Source organism: Molossus molossus, unplaced genomic scaffold (genome assembly GCF_014108415.1).
Source record: "Molossus molossus isolate mMolMol1 unplaced genomic scaffold, mMolMol1.p scaffold_m16_p_22, whole genome shotgun sequence".
Taxonomy (NCBI): domain Eukaryota; kingdom Metazoa; phylum Chordata; class Mammalia; order Chiroptera; family Molossidae; genus Molossus; species Molossus molossus.
The window spans coordinates 14391014-14413998 of NW_023425358.1; the positions used below are offsets into that span (position 1 = coordinate 14391014).

General features: G+C 40.0%; 1 protein-coding gene and 1 pseudogene across 7 annotated transcripts in view; both read right to left on the minus strand.

The window, feature by feature from the left end:
* The window catches only part of CCDC15 (coiled-coil domain containing 15), a 71335-nt gene extending 52287 nt beyond the window's left edge, over positions 1 to 19048 (minus strand). For 6 of the 7 annotated variants that reach the window (XM_036277111.1, XM_036277108.1, XM_036277110.1 and 3 more), the window contains exons 1-5: positions 18890 to 19048; positions 18362 to 18550; positions 16249 to 16398; positions 11661 to 11849; positions 94 to 207 (exon numbers count right to left, since the gene is read on the minus strand). In XM_036277111.1, the coding sequence (XP_036133004.1) occupies positions 94 to 207; positions 11661 to 11849; positions 16249 to 16398; positions 18362 to 18541 (633 nt within the window). In that variant the 5' untranslated portion in view covers positions 18542 to 18550; positions 18890 to 19048. Of the gene's footprint in view, positions 1 to 93; positions 208 to 11660; positions 11850 to 16237; positions 16399 to 18361; positions 18551 to 18889 lie in introns of those variants that run through there. The other variant, XM_036277115.1, reaches the window with a different exon arrangement.
* Positions 955 to 2010, minus strand: LOC118640294 (annotated as a pseudogene).
* Positions 19049 to 22985: the final 3937 nt, after the last annotated feature.

The window sequence follows — 22985 nt, forward strand, 5'->3', positions numbered from 1 at the left end:
TTTTGTAGTTCTAAATAATGTTGAGATGAGATATAAATCAATCTGTATCTTTATTTTTATCTCTATTTTTAAAAATATCAGAAATCAATTTACCTCTTGGGTGGGAAAGCTTTTCCTTGTATCATCTGGAAATACTGATTCATCTTTTTTACTCACAGTTTTAAAGGATGCCAGCTGGTGACGTGCCTGTTTCATGATTTGACTAAGCTGCCAGAAAAAGGGGGGAAAAAAGCAAACAAAAAGAGTCTTTATACCAAATTCACTAAAGTGTTCCAACAAGAAAACAGGTCCCTATTATTAAAAAATGCCAGACCTAAGACAAGAGGATTACTTGCAAAGGAGACTGTAATCTGTTTTTACTACATTACTTTTATTATTTTAAGAGACTGCATTTCATAACTTGACTTTAAGTACTATTACTAAAATTGGGTTTTTTATTTTAAATCAATTTTATTTAAAAAAAATACACACACACACACAAATAGGCCAAACAACACTCAAACCTGAGAAGGCTGCAATCTTTTTAAAGAACTTAATAGTCCAAAAAGACTAATACTTATTTCTGATTCAGCACATAATATCAGCCCTCTTTAAGGAGCAACACAATCACTAGCAAACATCTTATGGCCCCCTTTTATTGGTATTAGATTCAATGAGCAATGAGCCACAGCCTTGCCCTCCAGGAGCTTACAGAGTAGCTGGAGAAACCAAAACATCCAGAACATACACAAAGTCCACACGTTTATCACAACAAAAGCAAATACTGGCCTAAGTCATCATATGTTTTAACAAATATATACTATATCAAGTTTCAAACCTGACATACAAAAAAAAAAAGTTTTTATTTTTTGTTCAATCAAGTTTCAAATGAATTGAATTGAAAGAGGAAAACACAATTCCAAACCAAGTGTACCATGAAGTTTATTATTCATGTCCCAGCATTCCTCCATGGTTCTACATCCAGAAGTCAAGACTGCCAAAACAATGTACAAATTCAGACAGTGAGTAAATAGCTCCCCACCCCACCTCAAGGTCCATATTGATAAAAATCATTCAGGTTCATTTTGGAATCTCCAGTTTGAATGCAGGGGCATGATGGAGAAGACTCTCTAGTTTCCACTGGAATCTTTCATGTGATATCAGTCAGAAGCGAAGTTTTTCAAATAAGAATCTGTGCACATAACTCTAAATTTCCTTCTAAACTGTGGATGGATGTCCTCATCAGACTTAAAGGAATCTTCCACATAAGCATCAAAGGGACAGGGAAATGGCAGGACAGTGTCAAGATCATAAATGAAGCTCTGTGCTGCACTAGAAACATGAAGCTAGACAACATGGTAACCAGTTCACAGGTCCATCTCCAGGTCTTGCCTGCTGTTTCCAGATAGATATCATCTTCCTCTCATTAGATATGAAGACAAAGTAAGACTCTTCTAATGGATACTGGTCACGGTTTTTGGTGTAATCACAGAGCTTCCAAATATTTTCTTCACATTCGCAGCTGTGGTAAACACAAGCGTCCCCGCAGGGGGCTGGCCAGCTGGTACTGGGCACCTGTGACAGCGAAGACATCCCCCTCTATGGTTGGCCTGAGGCAGACCAACTAGACCAGCCCCACGGGGCGGGCTTTGGGGAAGGAGCTGGGGTATCTCAAATAGTTATTTGTTTTTTAAATCCTTACCTGAGGATATTTTTCTATTTATCTTTAGATAGAGTGGGAGGAAAAGGGAGAAAGAGAAACATTGATGTGAGAGAGACATCTAGACTGGCTGCCTCCTGCACGACCCTAACCAGGGCCAGGATGAACCACAACCAAGGTACGTGCCCTTGACTGGAATCGAACCCGCATCTCATTGGTCTGTGGACTGATGCTTTACTGCTGAGCCAACCAGGACTCAAATTGTTTTTTAATAATATATGTTTTATACTTTGTACACAAAAATATCAGAACCTAAAAGTTTGAATTAATATACTAGAAATTATCCGACACATTCCTTACCTTCTATCCATCTTCTCAATAAGGAATTATTTCTTCAACTGGTCCGTGCATGCCTAATTACCTTTATATCACTCCTTGCTAAATGTCTCTAATTCCTAGTCCTCCTAAAATCCTTTCTTCCTATTTATGTGAACCCCTTCTTCACCCCTACATTTGAAGACTGTAGCTATATAAAGTTTTTTCTCAAATCTCCCTTCTTCCAGGAAGCCTTCCTACTAACTGAGAAAACAAACTCAAATATCTCAACAGAACCGCCCTGGCCGGTTTGGCTCAGCGGTTAGAGCGTCGGCCTGCGGTCCGGAGAGACCCGGGTTCGGTTCCCGCTAAGGGCACGTACTTCGGTTGCAGTTTGTCCCCGGCCCTGGTTGGTCGTGCAGGTGGCAGCCACTCGATGTGTCCCTTCACATCGATGTTTCTCTCTCTCTCTCCCTTCCTCTCTCTCCCTCCCACTCTATCTGTACAAAAAATGGAAAAATACCCTTGGGTGAGGATAAAAAAAAAAAAAAAAAAATATCTCAACAGAACCAATTAGTTTTAAGTACTCTAAGTAACAGTTGATGAGTATTAATACCAAATGTTGACTTTGTATTCATTCCATCTCTACCTAGTAATTTCAGTAAGCACCTATTTTGATTTCTTTTTCAGAGAAGTAAAGCCTACTCTATATTTCACAAATCTGTATAAACTGTTCCTTTAAGGAAAATACAGAAATAAAGTATCTTTTTTTTAGGCTGAACACTATATATCATATGGAAGAACAGTATATTCCTATACACTCAGTGAAATTATGGCAAAGCAGGGACCAGTTCTAACCCAATCCCTGAAAAGTTTAATAAGATTAATTCTCCCTTAAAGGGAAATCATGACTGTGATTGATAGATATAAATACTAAATACTGTTAGAATTTTTACTAATAGTGAGCTAGGGACAAAAAAAAAAACTCTCTCACTACCCAACCAGTTTCCTCACAACATATCACCTCTGTTTTGTCCTTGTTTCTAGAAGGTCTGTACCTCTAGTCAGAGAAATCAGCTTGAAACATCACTATTTTACTAGGAGGGAGATTTCTACATTTGGTTGGCACAGAGTGGTTAAAGGGATCTTGACAGAGTTACATTGTAAAAAGAGATACGTGCAGCTGAGGTTATAAAAAAATACAAATCCATGAATATGCCTGCTTTTTACTCTTTGCCAAGTATGATGCATGTTATTGCCCCACATAATGTAACAGGTTTAAATTAAGGTACATAATTTTCATTTCCCATCGAGTCTAAACCTCTGTTAAGAGTCACAGATTGATTTTAGTCTCTTAAGCAGGAATTTCAACTGGCCTAGCAGTTGAAACACACATTATATTCATTCTGTTTCTCTGTCATTACCAAAACCCTTCACCAAACCTCAACCCAAAGCCCCTTTCGATGACCTGCTATGAGGACTGAACAATAACTACCCAAAGATATCCGGTCCTAATCCCTAAAACCTTTAAGTGTTTCTTTAAAAGGAAAAAGGGCCTTTGCAGATGTGATTTCCCTTTAAGGGAGAATTAAGTTAAAGATCTTGAGATGAGGAAATAATACTGGATTATCCAGATGGGCCCTAAATGCCATCACAAATATCCTTATAACAGGTAGGGGAAGATTTGACATTCAGAAGAGGAGAATGTGATGTGAAGACAGAAGCAGAGGTTGGTATGACATGGCCACAAGGAAAGGAATGACAGTAGACATCAAGAGCTACAAAAGTCAAGGAACAAATTTTCTGCTAGAATCTAAGGAAGAAGTACAGCCCTGCTGACATCTTGATTTTGGCTCAGTGAAACCGATTTTGGACTTCTGGCCTTCAGAACTGTGAGAAAATAAATTTCTGTCATTTGAAACCACTAAGTTTGAGGTAATTTGCAATAGCCACAGGAAACTAATACAAGGACCAAAATTAATTTTAATAAGCATTAAACAAAAACACAGAAAATACGGGGATGCTACAAATCATGTTTTTACATATGATTAAGTATATAAGTATATTTCTCTTATTACAAGATAATGGTGATCACTACATATATTTGTATGTATATGTATGTGTGTATATATATGCTCTTGTATGTACACATATATAATGTATTTATATATATGTTTATACATATGTATATGTGCATGTGTTTTATGTATGTGACTATTCAAAACCTAGTGTTTGACCAAAAGTCTTTTCTATACTCAAAGCTTAGACACAGTTTCCAATCTTTTATTAATAAAGACTGGCACTAAAGCTTTATCTGAGACTTAAAAACTCCCTGATGAAAACGAGTTATTCATAATTATATAGAAAACCTAACAAATATAACTATCGACTAACAAAGGGATTTCTGACTGATAAAATAAAAATGTACTATATAAATTTTGAAGTTTAAATCTTAAAATCTAAAGCAAACAATGATCATATATTAAAACAAAACTTAAAACTTCAAATAAGTAGGATATAATTTGACAAATACATAGAGAATATATCTATGGCATTGTTCCCCATTCATGGTTCATATTTTCTTCAGTTCTTTTTAATTTGTTCATGTATTTTTTATTAGACAATTAGGGATTAGAAAGAAGGAATTTATATGTAAACTATATAAACGAAACTGTGTAGTAATACTATGCAGGTCATGGGGAAAGGAGTAGAGATGACTACTGTCTTTACACAATTTCACTTTATTGCCATGCAGGCCTATACGAGTTTTATTTTTGTTATTTTTTATTTAAAAAAATTTTTTTCTTTATTGATTTTTTTAAATACTTTTTTATTAATTTATTTTTGTTACAGATGTTTCTCCTTTTTTTTCCCATTGACACCTTCCTCCCCATCCCTCCCCACCCCATACCCTCTTTATTGATTTTAGAGAGAGAGAGGAAGGGAGAGGGAGAGATAGAAACATCGATGAGAGAGAACATCGACTGGCCACCTCCTGCATGCCTCTCACTGGGGATTTGGCCCACAACCTGGGCATGTGCCCTGACCAGGAACTGTACTGGCAACTTCTTGGTACATGGGTCGACGCTCAACCACTGAGCCACACCAGCGAGCAATACCAATTTTAAATAGATGTTAATGCCATAAAAATCTACCCAACCTTACATTCAAAGTACAATGCAGTTTATTTGCAACTGATAGCAAACTGGTTTTTATTTTTTTTTATTTTTTTTTTTTATCCTCACCCGAGGACATTTTTTCATATTTTGTTCAGATAGAGTGGGAGGGAGAAAGAGAGAGAGAGAAACATCGACATGAAAGGGACACATCGAGTGGTTGCCACCTGCACCACCCAACCAGGGCCGGGGACAAACTGCAACCAAGGTACATGCCCTTAGCAGGACCAAACCTGGTCTCTCTGGACCGCAGGCCGACACTCTTACCGCTGAGCCAAACCGGCCAGGGCGCAAACTGGTTTTTAAATGTGTTCAACTTTTCAATGGCTACAGAAATACTATACAATTAAAACTTCAACTCACATAAGTCCCTAATGATAACCCATGAACCCCAATGCAACGCATCAACTGCATTAGCTTTCTTTTATTATTAAGTAGGCATTATAAGCTGTAGGTTATAGCTAGTAAACTAGACCTAATTAAAAAAGGCAGGCTGGGCCAAAATGATTCCTTATCTTACTACAAGAACTAGGAAGTAGTCAGAGACAGGAGCCTAAGCTGGAAAAACAAGGCTGAAGAAGACTTAAGTATGCCAAAGTTTCAGATCTTTGATGATGAGAATACTAGCCAATGGTAGGGAAAGCAGTAAATAAGAGAGAAGCATACATGTTGAGCCAGAGCAACCAACTCTCCCAGTTTGCCAGGAACTGTCCCAGGTTTAGTCTCATGTCCTGGGAAACCCCTCAATCTCAGGTAAATGGGGAGGGTGTTCACCCTAAGAGAACAAATGAATCAATCAAGTTAATGATCAAATACTAGTGTGAAGCACAAAGATCCCATGCTGTTGGGATCATTGGAGCTACCTTAGATCCAGAAGAACTCTCCAGCCGCAGACTCCTGAAGGGAGTTAGGATTAGTGTGAATCTGTGACTCTGCCTTTATTAACCCATTCATACTCTTAAAATAAATGTACCCCCCTTGCTTGGGTTAGCCTGAATTCTTGCAGCCAGAAATGCCTCACTAATGCACCGGTTTTTTTCAGTGATAGATTACAGAAAAGTTAGCAATTTATTTCACATCTCTTAAATCTTTACTTAACTACCAAAATTAATTGCTATTTTCCAGTTGGAAAAAGCTGGAAAACTTGTATTATAAAAAGAATAAAAATAAAAAACAAGATAATAAAAAATTCAGTGAGAAACACATAAAAAGCTGGGATATACCATGCTAAAAAAGAAATAGTGGCAAACTTAATAGTCAATAGATAAATAAAGAGTTATTATATGGTGAGAATGATTAGTTATTCTTCAATTCCTCACCAAAATGAAGTTGTCAAAGAACACTGTAGAAACTCAATCCCTAGAAATAAATTTTAGTCCTAACAAATAGCAGGGGGCTGAGCTAGTTCTATTTTATGAGAACACTTGAAATTTCTTCCAGTTCTATGATTCTAGTTTCTAACTTTAGGTTCCTAATCTCATCTGAGCTTAGAACAAGTAGGCATTAGGAATATAATAATCCAAAAGGAGAAAAATGATAGGTATAATCAAATACTTAACATGTTTTTAAAGATCACCATGGTATTTTATTTATTTATTTATTTATTTATTTGGGGGGGGGGGGTACGTGCCCCTAGTGGGAACCAAACTCAGGACTCTCTGGTCCACAGGCTGATGCTCCAACCACTGAGCCAAACTGGCCAGGGCGGTATTTTATACTCTATTACTTGGGAGTACTAAGCTAGGCCCAAAGAGTAAAAATTATAGGGAGAAAGATTTTCACTCAATATATTGAAAAAACACTTATAATTATTCCAAATCTTCTAAAAATTAAGCATAAGTCTAAAAAGTGATTTGATCAACCGTGATAGTGTTCTCATAGAAACTAGATAGCCATATATATATATATATATATATATATATATATATATATTTGAGACATTATAAAAAAAATTCCTTAGAGAGAGAAAAGTTAGACTAGATAATATCTTTTTTAACACTTAATTTAAAATGTAAATAAATTAAAACATATTGGAAACGTCACACACATATAGAAGCAGACAGAATGCTATAACCAGCCAACCCATACCCACACATCAACCAGCTTGAACATATCAACTCCTGGCCAATCTTGCTTTATTTATAACCCCCTACTTCACCTCACCCTTACATTATTTTGAAATATACCCCAGATGTCAAACCATTTCAACCTTAAATATTTCAATATGTCTGGTGAACTTTTAAAATTCTTCCAACTCCAAGATTCTGTTTCTATCCTTCTAAGACACAAGAAAATTGAAAAGTACACTAACATTCAGAAAGTAAATTACATTCACATTTACTTAACCAGTTCTAGATAAATCAAAGGCAGCAGTGCTTGAAGTCTCATTGTCTAGTGTTTAGTGACATCTAGTGGATAAAAAATGCAACAGAAATGATAAAATTAAAAAGCATCTATTATCATGGTATTGTGTGGGCAAAAGTTAATAAGCTTAAAGTAGTTTAAGTCACTGAACATTCAGTAGTTCATCTTTTAAGGAAAAAAAAGCATAAAAACCCTTTTAAATTTTGTAACATTTAAGGCTTCTCATAACCTGGTTTCTCTCTAACCACACTTTCATTTTCTCCTCTATGTACTATCATTAGAAAGGTTCTATCACTTATTCCAAAATATATCAAGCTCATTACATATTCTAGACTTTTAGCTGTCCCTTCTATCTCAAAATTCTCTTGAATTTACCAGTTCAATTAAGCTTAACAATTCAAAATGTATAGCTAAATTCCACCTCTTCAAAGAATTCTTTCCTAGCTATTCCCTTGGAATTTAAATTTTTTTGAACTTCCACAATACAACTTTATCAGAAAATACTGTAAATATTTCTATATTAATATCTAGTAAATTAGATGGTCTAGTAGTTTTGTATCTCTACTTATAAATATAAACCCACAAAGGATCCTATTTCATATTTTATTAGTATTCCTACAATGTTTAACAAACAGTATATCTGGTGGACTGATCTACTTATGCATTATACAGATGAAGTAAAATCCTTACTACAGTGGGATTTATAGCTACAAAGTCCATAAAAGCAAGGACTATGTCCATCTTAGTCAATGTTCTATCCCTTTTACTTTATGCAGTGCCTGGCTCAATAAATATTTGCTCAACAAATTATTCATAATCTTAGAAAACAAAAATGATGACTATCACTCAAACAAAGACAAGAAAAAGTTGTAATTTGGGACAAAAAAAATATATTTTTAAGTATTTCAACATAACATGTGCTTGTAAAGCTTTCCCTATTTATACTAATGACACAATTGGATTTGCTTCCTACTATGACCAAGCAAGTTAGCGGTTACACAACTTTTATTTTTATATAATCATTATCTTCCACATTTTTATCTCCTCTCACTATCCCTAGGAATACAATTTTTTTTTTCAAATCTTTATTGTTGGATGTAAAATGTATTACAGATGTTCCACATTTTTCCCCCATTGACCCCCTCCTCCCCACTCCTGCCCCCCTCCCACCTTTTCCCACAATATTGTCTGTGTCCATTGGTTATGCATATAAGTTCTTTGGTTTATTTCTTCCCACCCCCCCCAACCCCTTTCCCTTTGAGGTTTGTCAGTCTAGCAATGAATTTGTGCTTCTTAATCCCTTCACCTTTTTCACCCATTCCCCCAACCCCCTTCCCAACTGGCAACCAACAAAATGTTCTCTGTATTTATGAGAATGTTTCTGTTCTTCCTGTTCATTTTGTTTGTAGATTCCATTGTTGATAGATATGTATTCATTGCCATTTTGTTTGTTCATACATTTTATCTTTTTCTTCAAAAAGACCCTTCATCATTTCATATAATAACGGTTTGGTAGTGATGAACTCCTTTAACTTTTTCTTGTCTGGGAAAGTTTTTATATGTCCATCGATTCTAAATGACAGCTTTGCAGGATAGAGTAATTTTGGTTGTAGGTTCTTGGTTTTCATCACTCTGAATATTTCTTGCCACTCCCTTCTGGCCTGCAAAGTTTCTTTTGAGAAATCAGCTGACAGCCTAATGGGAACTCCCTCGTAGGTAACTAGCTGCCTTTCTCTTGCTGCTTTTAATATTCTCTCTTTGTCTTGAACCTTTTGCATTTTGATGATGATGTGTCTTGGTGTGTGCCTCTTGGGGTTCATCTTGTTTGGGACTCTCTGTGCTTCCTGGACTTGTATGTCTGTTTCCTTCACCAAGTTAGGAAAGTTTTCTGCCATTATTGTTTCAAACAGGTTTTCGATTTATTGTTCTCTCTCTTCTCCTTTGGGCACCCCCAAGATGCGAATGTTGGCATGCTTGAAGTCCCAGAGGCTCCTTACACTATCATTTTTTTGGATTCTTTTTTCTTTTTGCTGTTCTGATTGGGGATTTTTTGCGTTCTTATATTCCAAATCGATGGTTTGTTCCTTGGATTTACATACTCTATTATTGAAACTGTGTAAATTATTCTTTATTTCAGTTAATGCCTCCTTTAATTCTAACTGTGTATCCATGATTTCTAACTGGCCCTTTTTTATGCTCTTGAGGCCCTCCCTAAGTTCACTGAGGTTCTCACTCAGTTCACTAAGCATCCTTATAAGCAGTATTTTGAACTCAGTATCTGTTAGGTTGCTTATCTCCCTTTCGCTTAGTTCTTTTATTGGGGTTTTGTTCTGTTCTTTCATTTGGGACCTGTTTCTTTGTATCCTCATTTTGGCTGCCTCCCTGTGTTTGTTTCTGTATATTACTTAATGAGAGGTATGGGGCTCGCTGAGACCCGGTGCTGCTCGTTTGAAAGAATTTAGGAAAAACCTGAAGCAGGATCCAAGACAGGCCAATCCTATGGTTAAGCAACTGGCAACAGCTTGGGTGGGCTTGAAAGTTGTGTGGGGTGGGGCGGGGCCTCAGGGAGTCAGCAGGGCAGGGCTACCAGTGTGAGCCAGGTTGCTGGAGTCCCAGATATGGCTTCTGTCTGCCGCCCTGGGGAAGGGCTCACCAAAGGAACAAAGGCCTCTTAAAGCACGTTTGTCCCAGAGGAAGCACCCTCTCCAGCCCTCGCTCCAGTGCCAAACAGCTCAGTTCTTCCCTGTATGTCTCTGGCGCCCCTCGAGCTGCCTCCCCTCTGAGCTTAGAGGGAGAGAGTCCGATAAGTCCGTGCGCGGGCCCTTTAGGGAGCTGCCTGGGGCTCCAGCCGCTTCAGCTTCCCTGAGCCTCAGTTTCCGCTGGTTTTTCCAGCCAGAAGTTATGGGGACTTCTCTTCCTGGCACTGGAACCCTGAACGGGGCACCCGGTGTGGGACGGGGACCCCTCAGTCCTCAGGAAGGACCTTCCCAGCCGCAGGAGCCTCCTGATTTTTATCCACCACGCTTGGGTGTGGGACCAGCCCATCTTGCTGCCGCGCGCCACCGCCACTCCTACCAGTCTGGATGTAGCTGCTTTTTTTTTTTTTTTTTTTTAATTCCGTAGTTGTACGACTTCCATTCAGCTTGATTTCAGGCGGTTTTGAATGATGGTTGTTCTGTAGTTTAGTTGTAACTTTGATGTGGTTGTGGGCGGACGCGATACCGCGTTTACCTACGCTGCCATCTTGACCGGAAGTCAGGAATACAATTTTTAAGTGATAAGGTGAACAATAATTTCCCATAGCAGACCTGAAAACTATGATATCAATTGTACGAAAGCTCAAGCAGTAGAGTTGATTCGATAGCCATCAAGTGATTCGAGTGGATGAATCTACTCGTGGTGGTTAATTTTTAAATATCAGGTCTATAAAATGAACGACTAAGTAAAAGTTACAGTTAAAAAATACTCTGAATGTGCTCATTGAGATTTTCCTATATTATTATTTGACTCCTAGACCTATTTACTGTGATAATCCAATTGAAGTTCAGAAAAAATTAACAGGCAAAATGCCCTATATATGTATTAAACCTTTTTGCAGAGGTTAGTAATCACTTCTGTCCATATGCTACAAACTGAGAATAACTTACCCATAACACAATTCAACTGTAATTGGGAAAATCTATGTTCTTTTAGCCAAAGCTGATTCTAATAAGTTTTTGCAATTTTTATTTATTGATTTTAGAGAGAGAGAGAGGAAAGAACAGATGGGGGGGGGATTCATTTGTTGTTCCACTTATTTATGCATTCATTGGTTGATTCTTGTATGTGCTATTCTGGGGATCGAACCTACAACCTTGGCGTATTGGGACGACGCTCTAACCAACTGACTTAACCTGGCCAGGGCTCTTTCTAACAAGTGTTGAATTTTACCACTTTGGCACCTTACATTAGATAATTCTAAAGTATCTTACCAAAAATAAAGATACATTTTTTTAAATACATAAAAATAAACATTATCCCACTATTTCCCACTTTACAAAGATAAAAAAAGGAAGTGAGAAAAAGTGAAGTTGAATGTGATACCTCTTAATCTCTACTTCATATTCTAGAGATGTCATACATCTAAAAAAATTCATAGATATAAAATAAAATAAATATATACTTACAGCCTGGGCTTGTTGGAATAATTGATTCTGATTCTCTCTATCTTCTATTCCATCCCCAAGCATTTGGGAAGGAGGTAATGTAGCACTTCCAATAGCAGCATTCAAATTGTTTTGAAAAACACTTGTTATTTTAGGAGTTAAGTGTGCTGGATCTGAAGACTTCATGGCTATAGTGCCTTCTTTTTCTGCCTACACAAAGAAAGAAAAAGTGACATGATTCTAGTGAGATTCCACTCAAATCCAGTGCAATCAAATGCCTATAACCAGCCCAAAAGATTTAAAATTGGTGTCAGGGGTAGGTAGCAGAAAGCTTTAGCTGGCCAAAAAACCTAACATTTATCAGGCACTTACTATGTGCTAATAATTTACATTATCTCATCTAATTCTCACAACAGTCTTATGAAACAAGTACATATCATATCCCCACTTTGTAAGTGAAGAAACTACAGTCCAGAGAAGTGAAGTCATTAGCCCAAGGTCACATTGCTAGTAAAATAGCTTAACTCAGGTCAGCATCACGAACACAGCAGGCACACACACACCATCCCGGTCACCCAGGAGTCACTTTTCACACCAAAAGTGACACGCCCCCTACCAGGACCCCATAGGCACAAGTAGCACAGGTAAAAGAAAAAGTTTCTCTATAGCACCATCTACTGGAAAACAAAAGACCTCTAATTATCAACCTGCTGAATTGTTAAAATCAAAATATTATCTAAACAAAAAGTGTCCACTATCTTAAATGCAAAGAGAGAGGGAAAACCCATCAAGTACCATAAATAACCAAGGTAACAAGATAGTTCAGAAAGAAAATGAAAAGTTTCCAGAAAATAAACTCAAAGACACAAAAGACTGATTTAAATGACAGAGAATTCAAGATTGCAGTTATTTTAAAAAACTCAATGAGATATAAGAAAATTCAGAATGCAATTCAATGAGCCTGGGGATAAAATTAATGAACAAAAGGAGTACTTTTACCAAAGGAACTGAAACTATAAAAAAGAACTAAACAAATTCTGGAGCTGAAGAACTTATTAAATCAGATGAATGCATTAGAGGATTAATTATAGTATAAAGGTTAAAGGGGAAAAAAGCATTAAAAATAACTTAACTACTACAATTTGGTAATGAACACACAACATAAAAAGGGAGGTAAAAAAATTCCTCAACCAAATACTAACAAGTCAAATACAATACATTAAAAGGATCATATACCATGATCAACTGGGATTCAGTCCAAGGATGCAAGGATAGTTCAACAGCTGCAGATCAATCAATGATCACATTAACAAAATGAAGGATAAAAATCATATCATTATCTCAAGAGATGCAGAAAAAGCATTTGACCAGTTTAACATACATTTATGATAAAATAAAATAAAAACAAAAAGAAAAATGAGTAGAGGAGGAAAGTACCTCAACATAATAAAGACCAATATGACAAACCCACAGCTAAAATCATACTCCATGATGAAAAGCTGAAAGTTCTTCCTGTAAGATTAGAAACAAGACAAGATACCCACTCTTAGCTATCATTCAACATAGTACAGAAGTCCTAGCCAGAGCTATAATATAACATATATAATAATATATAATAAAAGGCATCCAAATTGGAAGGAAAGAAGAAAAACTGTCACTATTTGCGATGACATTATTTCATATATAGAAAATCCTAAAGACCACCAACAAATTACTAGAATAAACAAATATAGTAAAGTTGCAGGATACAAAAATCTGTTGCATTTCTACATGCTAACAACAAAATATAAGAGAAATAAAGAAAGCAATTCATTTACAACCACAACAGAAAAGTATGAAATACCTAGAAATAAACTTAACAAAGAAGGTGGAGGACCTGTACACTGAAAACAATAACCCACTATTGAAAGAAATTGAAGAAGACAAAGAAATGGAAAAAATTCCATGTTCATGGATTGGAAGAATTAACATTGTTAAAATGTCCATATTACCTAAAGCAACCTACATACAGAATGTAATACTTCTCAAAATCCCATTGGCGCCTAGCCAGTTTGGCTTAGCTGTTAGAGCATCAGCCTGTGGACCAAAGAGTCATGGGTTAGATTCCCAGTCAAGGACACGTACCTGGGTTGCAGGTTCAATCCCCAGCACTGGTAAGGGTTGTGCAGGAGGCAACCAATTGACATGTCTCTCTCACATCAATCTCTCTCTCTCTCTCTCTTGCCCCTCCATTCTATCTAAAAAATAAAATAAAAATAAAAATAAAAATCAATGAAAAAATATCCTTAGATGAGGATTTTTTAAAAATCCCAATGGCATTTTTCACAGAATTAGAACAAAAATTTCTGATTATTTGTATGGAACCACAAAAGACCGTGAATAGCCAAAGCAATCCTCAGGAAAAAAATAACAAAGCTGGAGGTATCACACTCCTCAACTTCAAACTATACTACAAAGCTATAGTAACCAAAATGATATGGTATTGGCAGAAAAACAGGTACACAGACCAATGGAACAGAATTGAGAGCACAGAAATAAACCTACATATATATGGACAACTAATTTACAACAAAGGAGTCAAGATTATACAATGGAGAAAGGAAAGTCTATTCAATAAATGGTGTTGGGAAAACTGGGCAGCTATAGGCTAAAGAGTGAAACTAGACCACTATCTTACATCATATACAAAAATTAACTTAAAATTGAATAAAAACTTGAATTTAAGACCCAAAACAATAAAATACATAGGAAAAAACTAAGCTTCTAGACATTGATCTTAAAGATTTTTTTGTGAATTTGACTCCAAAGGCAAGGAAAACAAAAGCAGAAATAAACTGGGACTACATCAAACTTAACAACTTCTGCACAGCAAAAGAAACCATCAGCAAAACAAAAAGACAACAAACCAAATGGGAGAAGAAATTCACAAATGACACATCCACTAAGGGTTAATATCCAAAACATATAAAGAATTCATACAACTCAACAACAAAAAATTAGATTAAAAAATGGGCAGAGGATCTGAACAGACATTTTTCCAAGGAAGACTACAGATGGCCAACAGACATGAAAAGATGTTCAACATCACTAGTTATTAGAGAAATGCAAATCAAAACCACAATGTGTTACCATCTCATACCTATTAGAACGGCTATTATCAAAGACAAGAAATAACAAGTGTTGGAGAGGATATTGAGAAAAGGGAACCTTTGTACATTGTTGGTGGGAATGTAAATTGGTACAGCCACTATGGAAAACAGTATGGGGTTCCTTTAAAAATTAAGAATAGCCCGGCTGGTGTGGCTCAGTGGTTGAACGTCAACCCATGCACCAAGAGGTCGCTGGTTTGATTCCCAGTCAGGGCACATGCCCAGGTTGTGGGCCAGATCCCCAGTGGGGGGCACGGAGAAGGCAGCCAATCGATATTCTCAGGACCGCAGGCCGACGCTCTAACCGCTGAGCCAAACTGGCCAGGGCCAATCAATATTCTCTCATCGATGTTTCTATCTCTCTCCCCCTCTCCCTTTCCCTATCTCTAAAAATCAATTAAAAAAAAAAAGAAAGAATTAAAAAAAAAAAATTAAGACTAGAACTACCATATGACCCAGAAATTCCTCTTCTGGGTATTTACCTGAAAAACATAAAAGCACTAATTCATAACAAATATGTACCCCTATGTTTACTACAGCATTATTTACAATATCCAAGACACAGAAACAACCTAAGTGTCCATCAATGGATGAATGAATAGAGATATGAAATATTTACTACTTCTCAGCCATTAAAAAAAAATTGCCATTGCAGCAACATGGATGGATCTTGAGGGTATTATGCTAGGTGAAATAGGTCAGACAGAAAAGGACAAAAATTCTATGATTTCATTCATATGTGGAATATCAAACAAAAAAGTAACAAACTAACAAACAAAAACAAACTCATCAATAACAGACAACAGAATGGTGGTTACCAGAGAGAAAGAGCAAAATGGGTAGAGAGGATCAAATATATGGTAACGGAAGGAAAGAGGACTTTGGGTGGTGAGCATGGAAAAGATAATGAGTTATGTTGTACACCTGAAATTGATATTTTATTAACCAATGCTACATCAATAAATTTAATTTTTAAAAATAGCATAAGCCTAAATTCAAACCCAATTCTGAATCCAAAACTGACATTGTTTTTAACTAGTGAAAACAAAAAAATGAGTCAGAACAAACAGGAATAAAATACAGTTTCTCTACATACAAGTCTACCACTCTTACCAGCAAAACAGATAATACAAAGCATAGAATCAAAAGAAAGTGATCTGGCCCTGGTCGGTTTGGCTCAGCAGTGGGCCCGTGAACCAGAGAGGCCTGGAGAGGCCCAGGTTCGGTTCCCGCTGAGGGCATGTACCTCAGTTGCGGTTTGTCCCAGGCCCTGGTTGGGGTCGTGTGGGTGGCGACCACTCAATGTGTCTCTCTCATATCACATCGATGTTTCTCTCTCTCTCCCTCCTGCTCAAGATAAATGCAAAAAAAAAAAAGAAAGAAAGTGATCTGTTACTACCTAATAGCTTCTCTCATAACACATACACTTTATATCCACTTAGGGCTCACTTTGAACTTACTGCTTCATAGGATTTCTGAAGCTGTTGCTTTTTTCTCAGCCTAATTTGTTGATTTACTCGGTGTTTGACTTGTCTCTGAAAACGCTTCAAGGCTTCTTGTTTTTTTCTTAGCTGTTCCTTTAGTTCTTCTTCAATCATATATGCTGAAGTCTTTAAAGATGAAAGATAGAAAATGAACTTAAATGTCAACAATTTTTCCCATTAGGGCTTTGTTATAAACACAAAGCAGTCAGGAAACAATCCTGAAAAAATAACTCAGTTCTATAATCCAAAATTCCCAGTAGAGTAAGGAAACCACAGGAGTTCAGAGATGGAAATCTAGACATAACGAGTGAGTACCGAGATAAAAGCAAATCACAGACTAAAAACTGGAATTTGGAGTACTCAAATCTTTGAACTGGGAACAAACAGTATATTCATTAATGCTTAATGAACCAATTCAGATCTATCTTATGTTACACATTTTCTAAAATGTGTAAAACAGTCCAGATACACCAGATTGCTCACCACTCACCAAATATCTTATTCTAAAATGCCTTCATGCCCTGGCTGGTTTGGCTCAGCGGTTAGAGCGTTGGCCTGTGGTCCAGAGAGACCCAGGTTTGGTTCCTGCTAAGGGCGCGTACCTTGGTTGCAGTTTGTCCCCGGCCCCTGTTAGGTTGTGCGGGTGGCAACCACTCGATGTGTCCCTTTCACATAGATGTTTCTCTCTCTCTCTCTCTTCCTCTCTCTCCCTCCTGCTCTGTCTGAATAAAGAATGGAAAAATGTCCTCGGGTGAGGATAAAAAAAATAAAATTAAATAAAATGCCTTCATATTCAGAATTATGCTCCATTTTTAACCCAGCATGCCTTCCCTGTAATCTCTACTTAGCAAAGGCCTAATCAATCTTGAAGACCATCTAATACCCACCTCCTAGTATCTTCCACAAGCCTTTCTTCCTATAAGCTCTGCGTGCTATGGTATCTCTGATTAATGTAAATTTAGTACAGTATTTTTTTTTTTTTAACCTCACCCGAGGACATTTTTCCATTTTTTGTTCAGATATAGTGGGAGGAAGAGAGAGAGAAAGAGAGAAACATCGACGTGAAAGGGACACATCGAGTGGCTGCCTTCCACCTGCACGACCCAACCAGGGCCGGGGACAAACTGCAACTGAGGTACGTGCCCTTAGCGGGAATTGACCCTGGGTCTCTCTGGACCACAGGCTGACGCTCTAACCGCTGAGCAAAACTGGCCAGGGCCCGAATGCCCATATTTATTAGAAACTAAGATAAAGGTGGAAATGTGATAAATAAAATTTCTCCCCCTGTGATCTAGGAGCTCACACTCCATCAGGAAAAGTAGGTATGTACGCAATTTACCATGAAGGAAATGTGTCACAATAAAATTCGAACAAATAGCTAAGTGAGAGAGTTTGGTGAAAGACTATAAAAATATTCTGACAAAACTGTCCTCACGTGTTAATTAGTGTGTACGTTATCTTGTAAACAGGCACGCATGCAAACTTTGCAAAAGTTTGCCTTCATCTGAAATGCTCCTTCCTCCCTGCGCTCTTGTACTTACGGCACATCCATTCGTTAAGGACCAACGCAAACTGTATTTCCTCATTCATTCATTCATTCATTCATTCAACAAACATTCCCTGAAGACCTACTATAAACCAGGACGGGAATAAACGGAACAGAAAGGTCTCTGTCCTCGCGGAATTTATGGTTAGGCTTTCTCCGAATCCCAGGCAGAATGTACCCCTTCCGCCTCTGTTCTATCACTGCATGTTGCCTGAATCTCCATCACCAAACTCATCCACAACTTGAAGCCAGCCAGCCAGCCATGTTCCCCGACATGCGGCCAGCTGGGGTCGTCTGGGAGGTAAAGACAGAGCCCGTGGCCTGTGCATGACGAGCAATCAGGAGTTTGCGAAGTGAACGGAAATACATACATACATATGTGTAAGTTTCGGCAGATACACACAGGTTCGCCTAGACTCCTAACGCAAGAACATGTCTGTCCACGAGAACACAAACAGCGTCTCCAGACTGCTCCTCTCGGCCCAGCCCCGGGGGGCTGCTGCAGAGGGGCTGGAGCCCGCCGCGTGGGGCCCTGACACTCACAGATGCTGGGATTTCGGGACTAAGCGCCGAGGCCGGCTCCACCCACGCCCCAACTGGTACTACGGCCTGGTTCCTCTCGGCCAGCACGGCCAGCACGTCCTTGCTCTTCAGGGGGTTTAAGGCCAGGGGCAACCTCGCGGTGTTTCGACGCTTCTTGAGGGGGGCCATACTTGCTGGCATCTGTGACTCCTGGGCGGGAGAAAGGAAAAGCTTAACACCTTCGGACGCCCGCGCCGAAGCTCCGCGTCCTAACGCCTGGGCCCGTCCTCCGAACGGGGGGAGCCTCGGAGAAGGCAGTAGCCTGCAGGAAAGTGGGGAATTCCTGAAGAAGGGAAGAAGGGGAGTGGGAAGAAGTAAGGGAAAAACAAGAATTGAAGATTGCCTGCCGGCAGAAATGGGGGCAGGAGGGAGAGACGAGAGGACCTGGCCGAGAACGAGGGCTGTGCCCAGCGGAGGCCCGCGAGGTGGGGCCGGGGGCACTGTCCCGAGCAGCCCGAGCCAGGCGGCCGGGAGGGCGGGGCTGAGAACCTGGGTCTGAGGCAGAGTCCGAACAATCCGTATCCGGTTATGGGGGAGACGCTGCACGAGGGACGAGGGGGTCCCGGGACAGATAAAAGCCTGTTCCTAAGGCCTCGGGGCCCCACTCCTGCTGAGACAGCAACCGAACAACTCGCCAGACTCAAACTACTCAGGGTACTGAAGTAACCGCCTCCAGCAAACCGCCATTTCCGGTGGCCGGCCCCGCCCCTCGCATCCCTGAATCCGCCCCTCTCGGCCCGTCACCTCCCGGGGGCTGGTAAGGCGTGAGGGCGGGGTTCGGGCTCCGGGTGCGTCACTTCCGCTGAGGGGCGGGACGTGTGGAGGCGCCAGGAGCCGGGCGGAAAGGAGCGGGTTCGCGGGGCCGCTGGATACTGTTCCGGGACGGTCGCGGCCCTCGGGCTGTCAGACTGGGCTCAATGGCTAAGGAAGACTCTGTGACTGTCAGCCACGGTCCCCATCATAAAGTGTAAGAATGCTTGAGAAAATGAAGCTGAGCTGACACCAAGAGCAAGGCAAGGGAGATGAGTGATAACCATGGTGGCTTTTAGTTATCGAATTTCCAATTATTCCAGCTCCTTCCAGTATTTTGTTACATGATAGAAGAAACTCTTCCTTTTTTACTCCAAAGCGTTCAGGTTAAATTTCTGTCACTTACGATCAAAAATAATCTTGACAGGTCATATTTCTCAAGGCTTGTTGGGCAGCAAACCAGATGCAGACTCCTGGAGGGCTAACTCCGACAAGGATCTGTAAACTAGACAGAGCTCCACCCTATAAATACTGCAGCAAGGGGTGAAAATGTTGGCTTATCTTCCAGGCCTCTGCGCACAGCAACTTAGTCGGACCCTTCTTTTAAGAAACCTTGTTTAGCCCTGGCCGGTTTGGCTCAGCGGTTGGAGCATTGGCCTGTGGACCAGAGAGTCTCGGGTTCGGTCCCCGCTAGGGGCACATAACAAAAAAAAAAAAAAAAAAAAAATTTACAATGTAAGGCCACACATATTTAATAGCGCCTTCATAGAAAGAGAAATTTTGAACTGTTGATAGGAATACTTCCAATTACAAAGCGTCGAGCCAGTCGTCACACTTGGTAATCTAAATGAAGACAGCGGCTGTTAGACGTTTGTGTGTCAGGCCTTGAAGACTTCCTAAAAAAAAAAAAAGAAACCTTGTTTATTCCTATGCTGAATCCTGTGTATGACAATCCATCTTTTTACTGTCCCTGGACTCACCACTGGGAATCCAATTTTTTCTTGCTAATTAAGCTTTTTTTTTTTTCCTATGGTCCTTTTGCTCACCTTATCCTCTGCTTCACCTCTTGTCTCAGAGCCTTCCTTTTTTATACTGACTTTTACTTCTGGGCCTGACTAAATGCAATTTCTTTCAGGAGTGTAGTATGAACACTAGACAGAGAAGCGCAGACTGAGTCTGAAGTATGCAGACTTACAAAATGTGTGACTTTGAGCAGGTTACTTAACCTCTCTGAGCTCTGTGTTTTTCCTTGGGGAAAAAAATTCTACATATAGAGTTATTAGAAGAGTAAATAAAAAACTATTTGAAAAGATAGTTTGTAAGGAGCAATGCAAATGTTTTACCAATTATACTTATAGATTTATTTATTTATTTTCTTTATTGATTTGAGAAAGAGAGGAAGGAAGAGACAGATAGAAACATCGATGAGAGAGAACATGGATTGGCCGCTTCCTGCATGCCCCCCACTGGGGATTTGGCCCACAACCTGGGCATGTGCCCTGACTGGGAATCAAACCGGTGACCTCTTGGTGCATGGGTTGATGTTCAACCACTGAGCCACACCAGCCGGGCTATGTTAATAAAGGAAGGGAGCAAATGAAATCAGGCAGAATGCCTAATAAACTAGGGAACTGAATGGGGCAATAAGCCTGATTCACTAGGAAGTTACAGCATTCAAAGTTTCCCTGACACATCCTCTGAAAAAGGACTTAATCTTATCTGGCCCTGTAGTGGGATTATGGGAGGGTGGGGTAAATTATTGGGAAGGGAGGGGAATCCCTCTTGAACACATGCCCAGTAGAAGCCAAGATGACTTGAGGGAGGTAAGCATATGTGCGGTAGAAACCAGATGACAGCAGCAGAACTTTGGGATGTGTGCAGTAGGAGCCAACATGGCAACCATAAAGGGGAGGTCTCTAGCCTGGGAAAAAGATCAGGTTGCATAAGGGACACAGAACCCCGGAAGATCTAGGAAATGGATTGGTTAGGAGGAGGACCCAGCACAAGCCCTCAAAGGATTGAGAAAGAGATTGGTCAGTTTGAAAGCCAGAGATAATATAATCAAAGTTTAATGCACTTGCCCATTTGTTTGCACTTCTCCCTTCACAGCAGCCCGGTGGGCCAGGCAGCTGCAGGTGCCCAAGGGCGATCCCATGCACAGGCTCCAAGCATGAACCTGGGTACGGCAATACAGCACTGGCTGGAGCTCAGCCAGGAACAGAGACTAAGCTAGCCGCATGGGGTCAGAGATTGAACCGGACTAAGCTTTGGCATCACTGAACCAATGGCACAGAATTTCTGGACCCTGGCCCTTCTTCTGGGTTTAATGAAGATGAAGCTGGACCTCTTACATAGTGGGATGGATGGAGATAAGACACTGGGAACCTGAAGGCAGTCTTTTATTTCTACCCCAATAAATCTTACCACTACACCTCATCTTCCCATGCATGAGTCCCCAGAAATGCTTTTCTTACTACTTTGTGGAAGGACCCCATTTCCATCAGCAACATTACTAATCTGGAACATGCGGTGCTCTTCACACAGCAGGTTAGCTGATTTCCGTTTCTGCCCCTCCATCTTTGAAAGGAAGGCGAGAGGGAGGATGGGAATGAATCCTTCCTGGACATGGTTGGTGGGAGGATACCATCTGAGGATCCAGGAGAAGGAAAACAATGAAGCCTTTCACGAGTGGGGGGTGATTTGTGGCTTCCCCCTGATTTTTCAGTCTGTTTTGTTTGAGTGCTGAAGCTTTAAGAACAGAACTCCAGAAATATCCTCTAGAATGTCATTGCCACATCTTAAATAGGTCAGCAAACTGGATCTTTCCAACCCTTCAAGCCAATTCATTTCTCCTCTTTGTTCCCCTGGAGAGCTGCTGAATAGGGCACGTTCCGCAACCATGGACACAACTGAGTTCCTCTCAGTTTCTGAGGAGGTGGGAATTCTATTCAGAAATCAAGTATTTACCCTCAGCATAAAAGGCTTTGATGTTCTTCAGTTTTCCAGTATGGTAATGGGAGCACCTCCTCTCTGCCTTACAGAAGTGTACCCAGGACCTGATTCCAGCCTGATCCCATATTTCGCCCAACCAACCCAGCTCTGCAAAATGGTCTTCCTCTGAGTGACTTCTCACATTTACAGAAATCTACAGGCAGCACAACCAACATTCAGGATGAGGCCATGGGAAGGCAGGGGGCTTTGATTTCATCTCCACGTTCTATTTGATGTTCTCAGTAGGGAGACAGAGTAGGGCTACCTAGGAGAACTCTAAAAAGAAGACAGAAAGGAAAAATGCCCCTGGGGAGGGCCATTCATCCAGGCCCACAGAAAGCTTGTTTTGTTCCAAAGAGAGGTAGCTAATCTGTCTCTTTGGTGGCTGCTAAAGCAGCAAGGCCCTGCCTCCCCAGCACAAAGCCTCATGCTCCTCGTTTCCCAGGCAATGGCACAGCTCTACAAACACTCTGGCTGGCATTGCCTCCTGGATCCTCCCTCTCTCTCCATCCTGGCAAATTGAACTTATGGCAACTCTGGCAGCGTTTACATATAGGTTTATGGAACAAAGAATCAAAAATAACCTCAGCAATAGGAGGGGGCACCAGGAGGAGGTAGAGAGGTCACCTTCCATCATGTAGCTTAGTCAAAGAGTAAATGCTGGAGGTCAAATATTAGACCAGGCCTGAGACTCACACACACAGGAAGGAACTTCCCACTGAGGAGTTAGGGAGACAGTCAAAAGCCTAAACTCTGTTGGTGATCAAACTGGATTTCTTTGGTTTTTTGGGGTTTTTTTTGGTATGTGCCCCTAGTGCCCCTAGCGGGAACCGAACCCGGGACT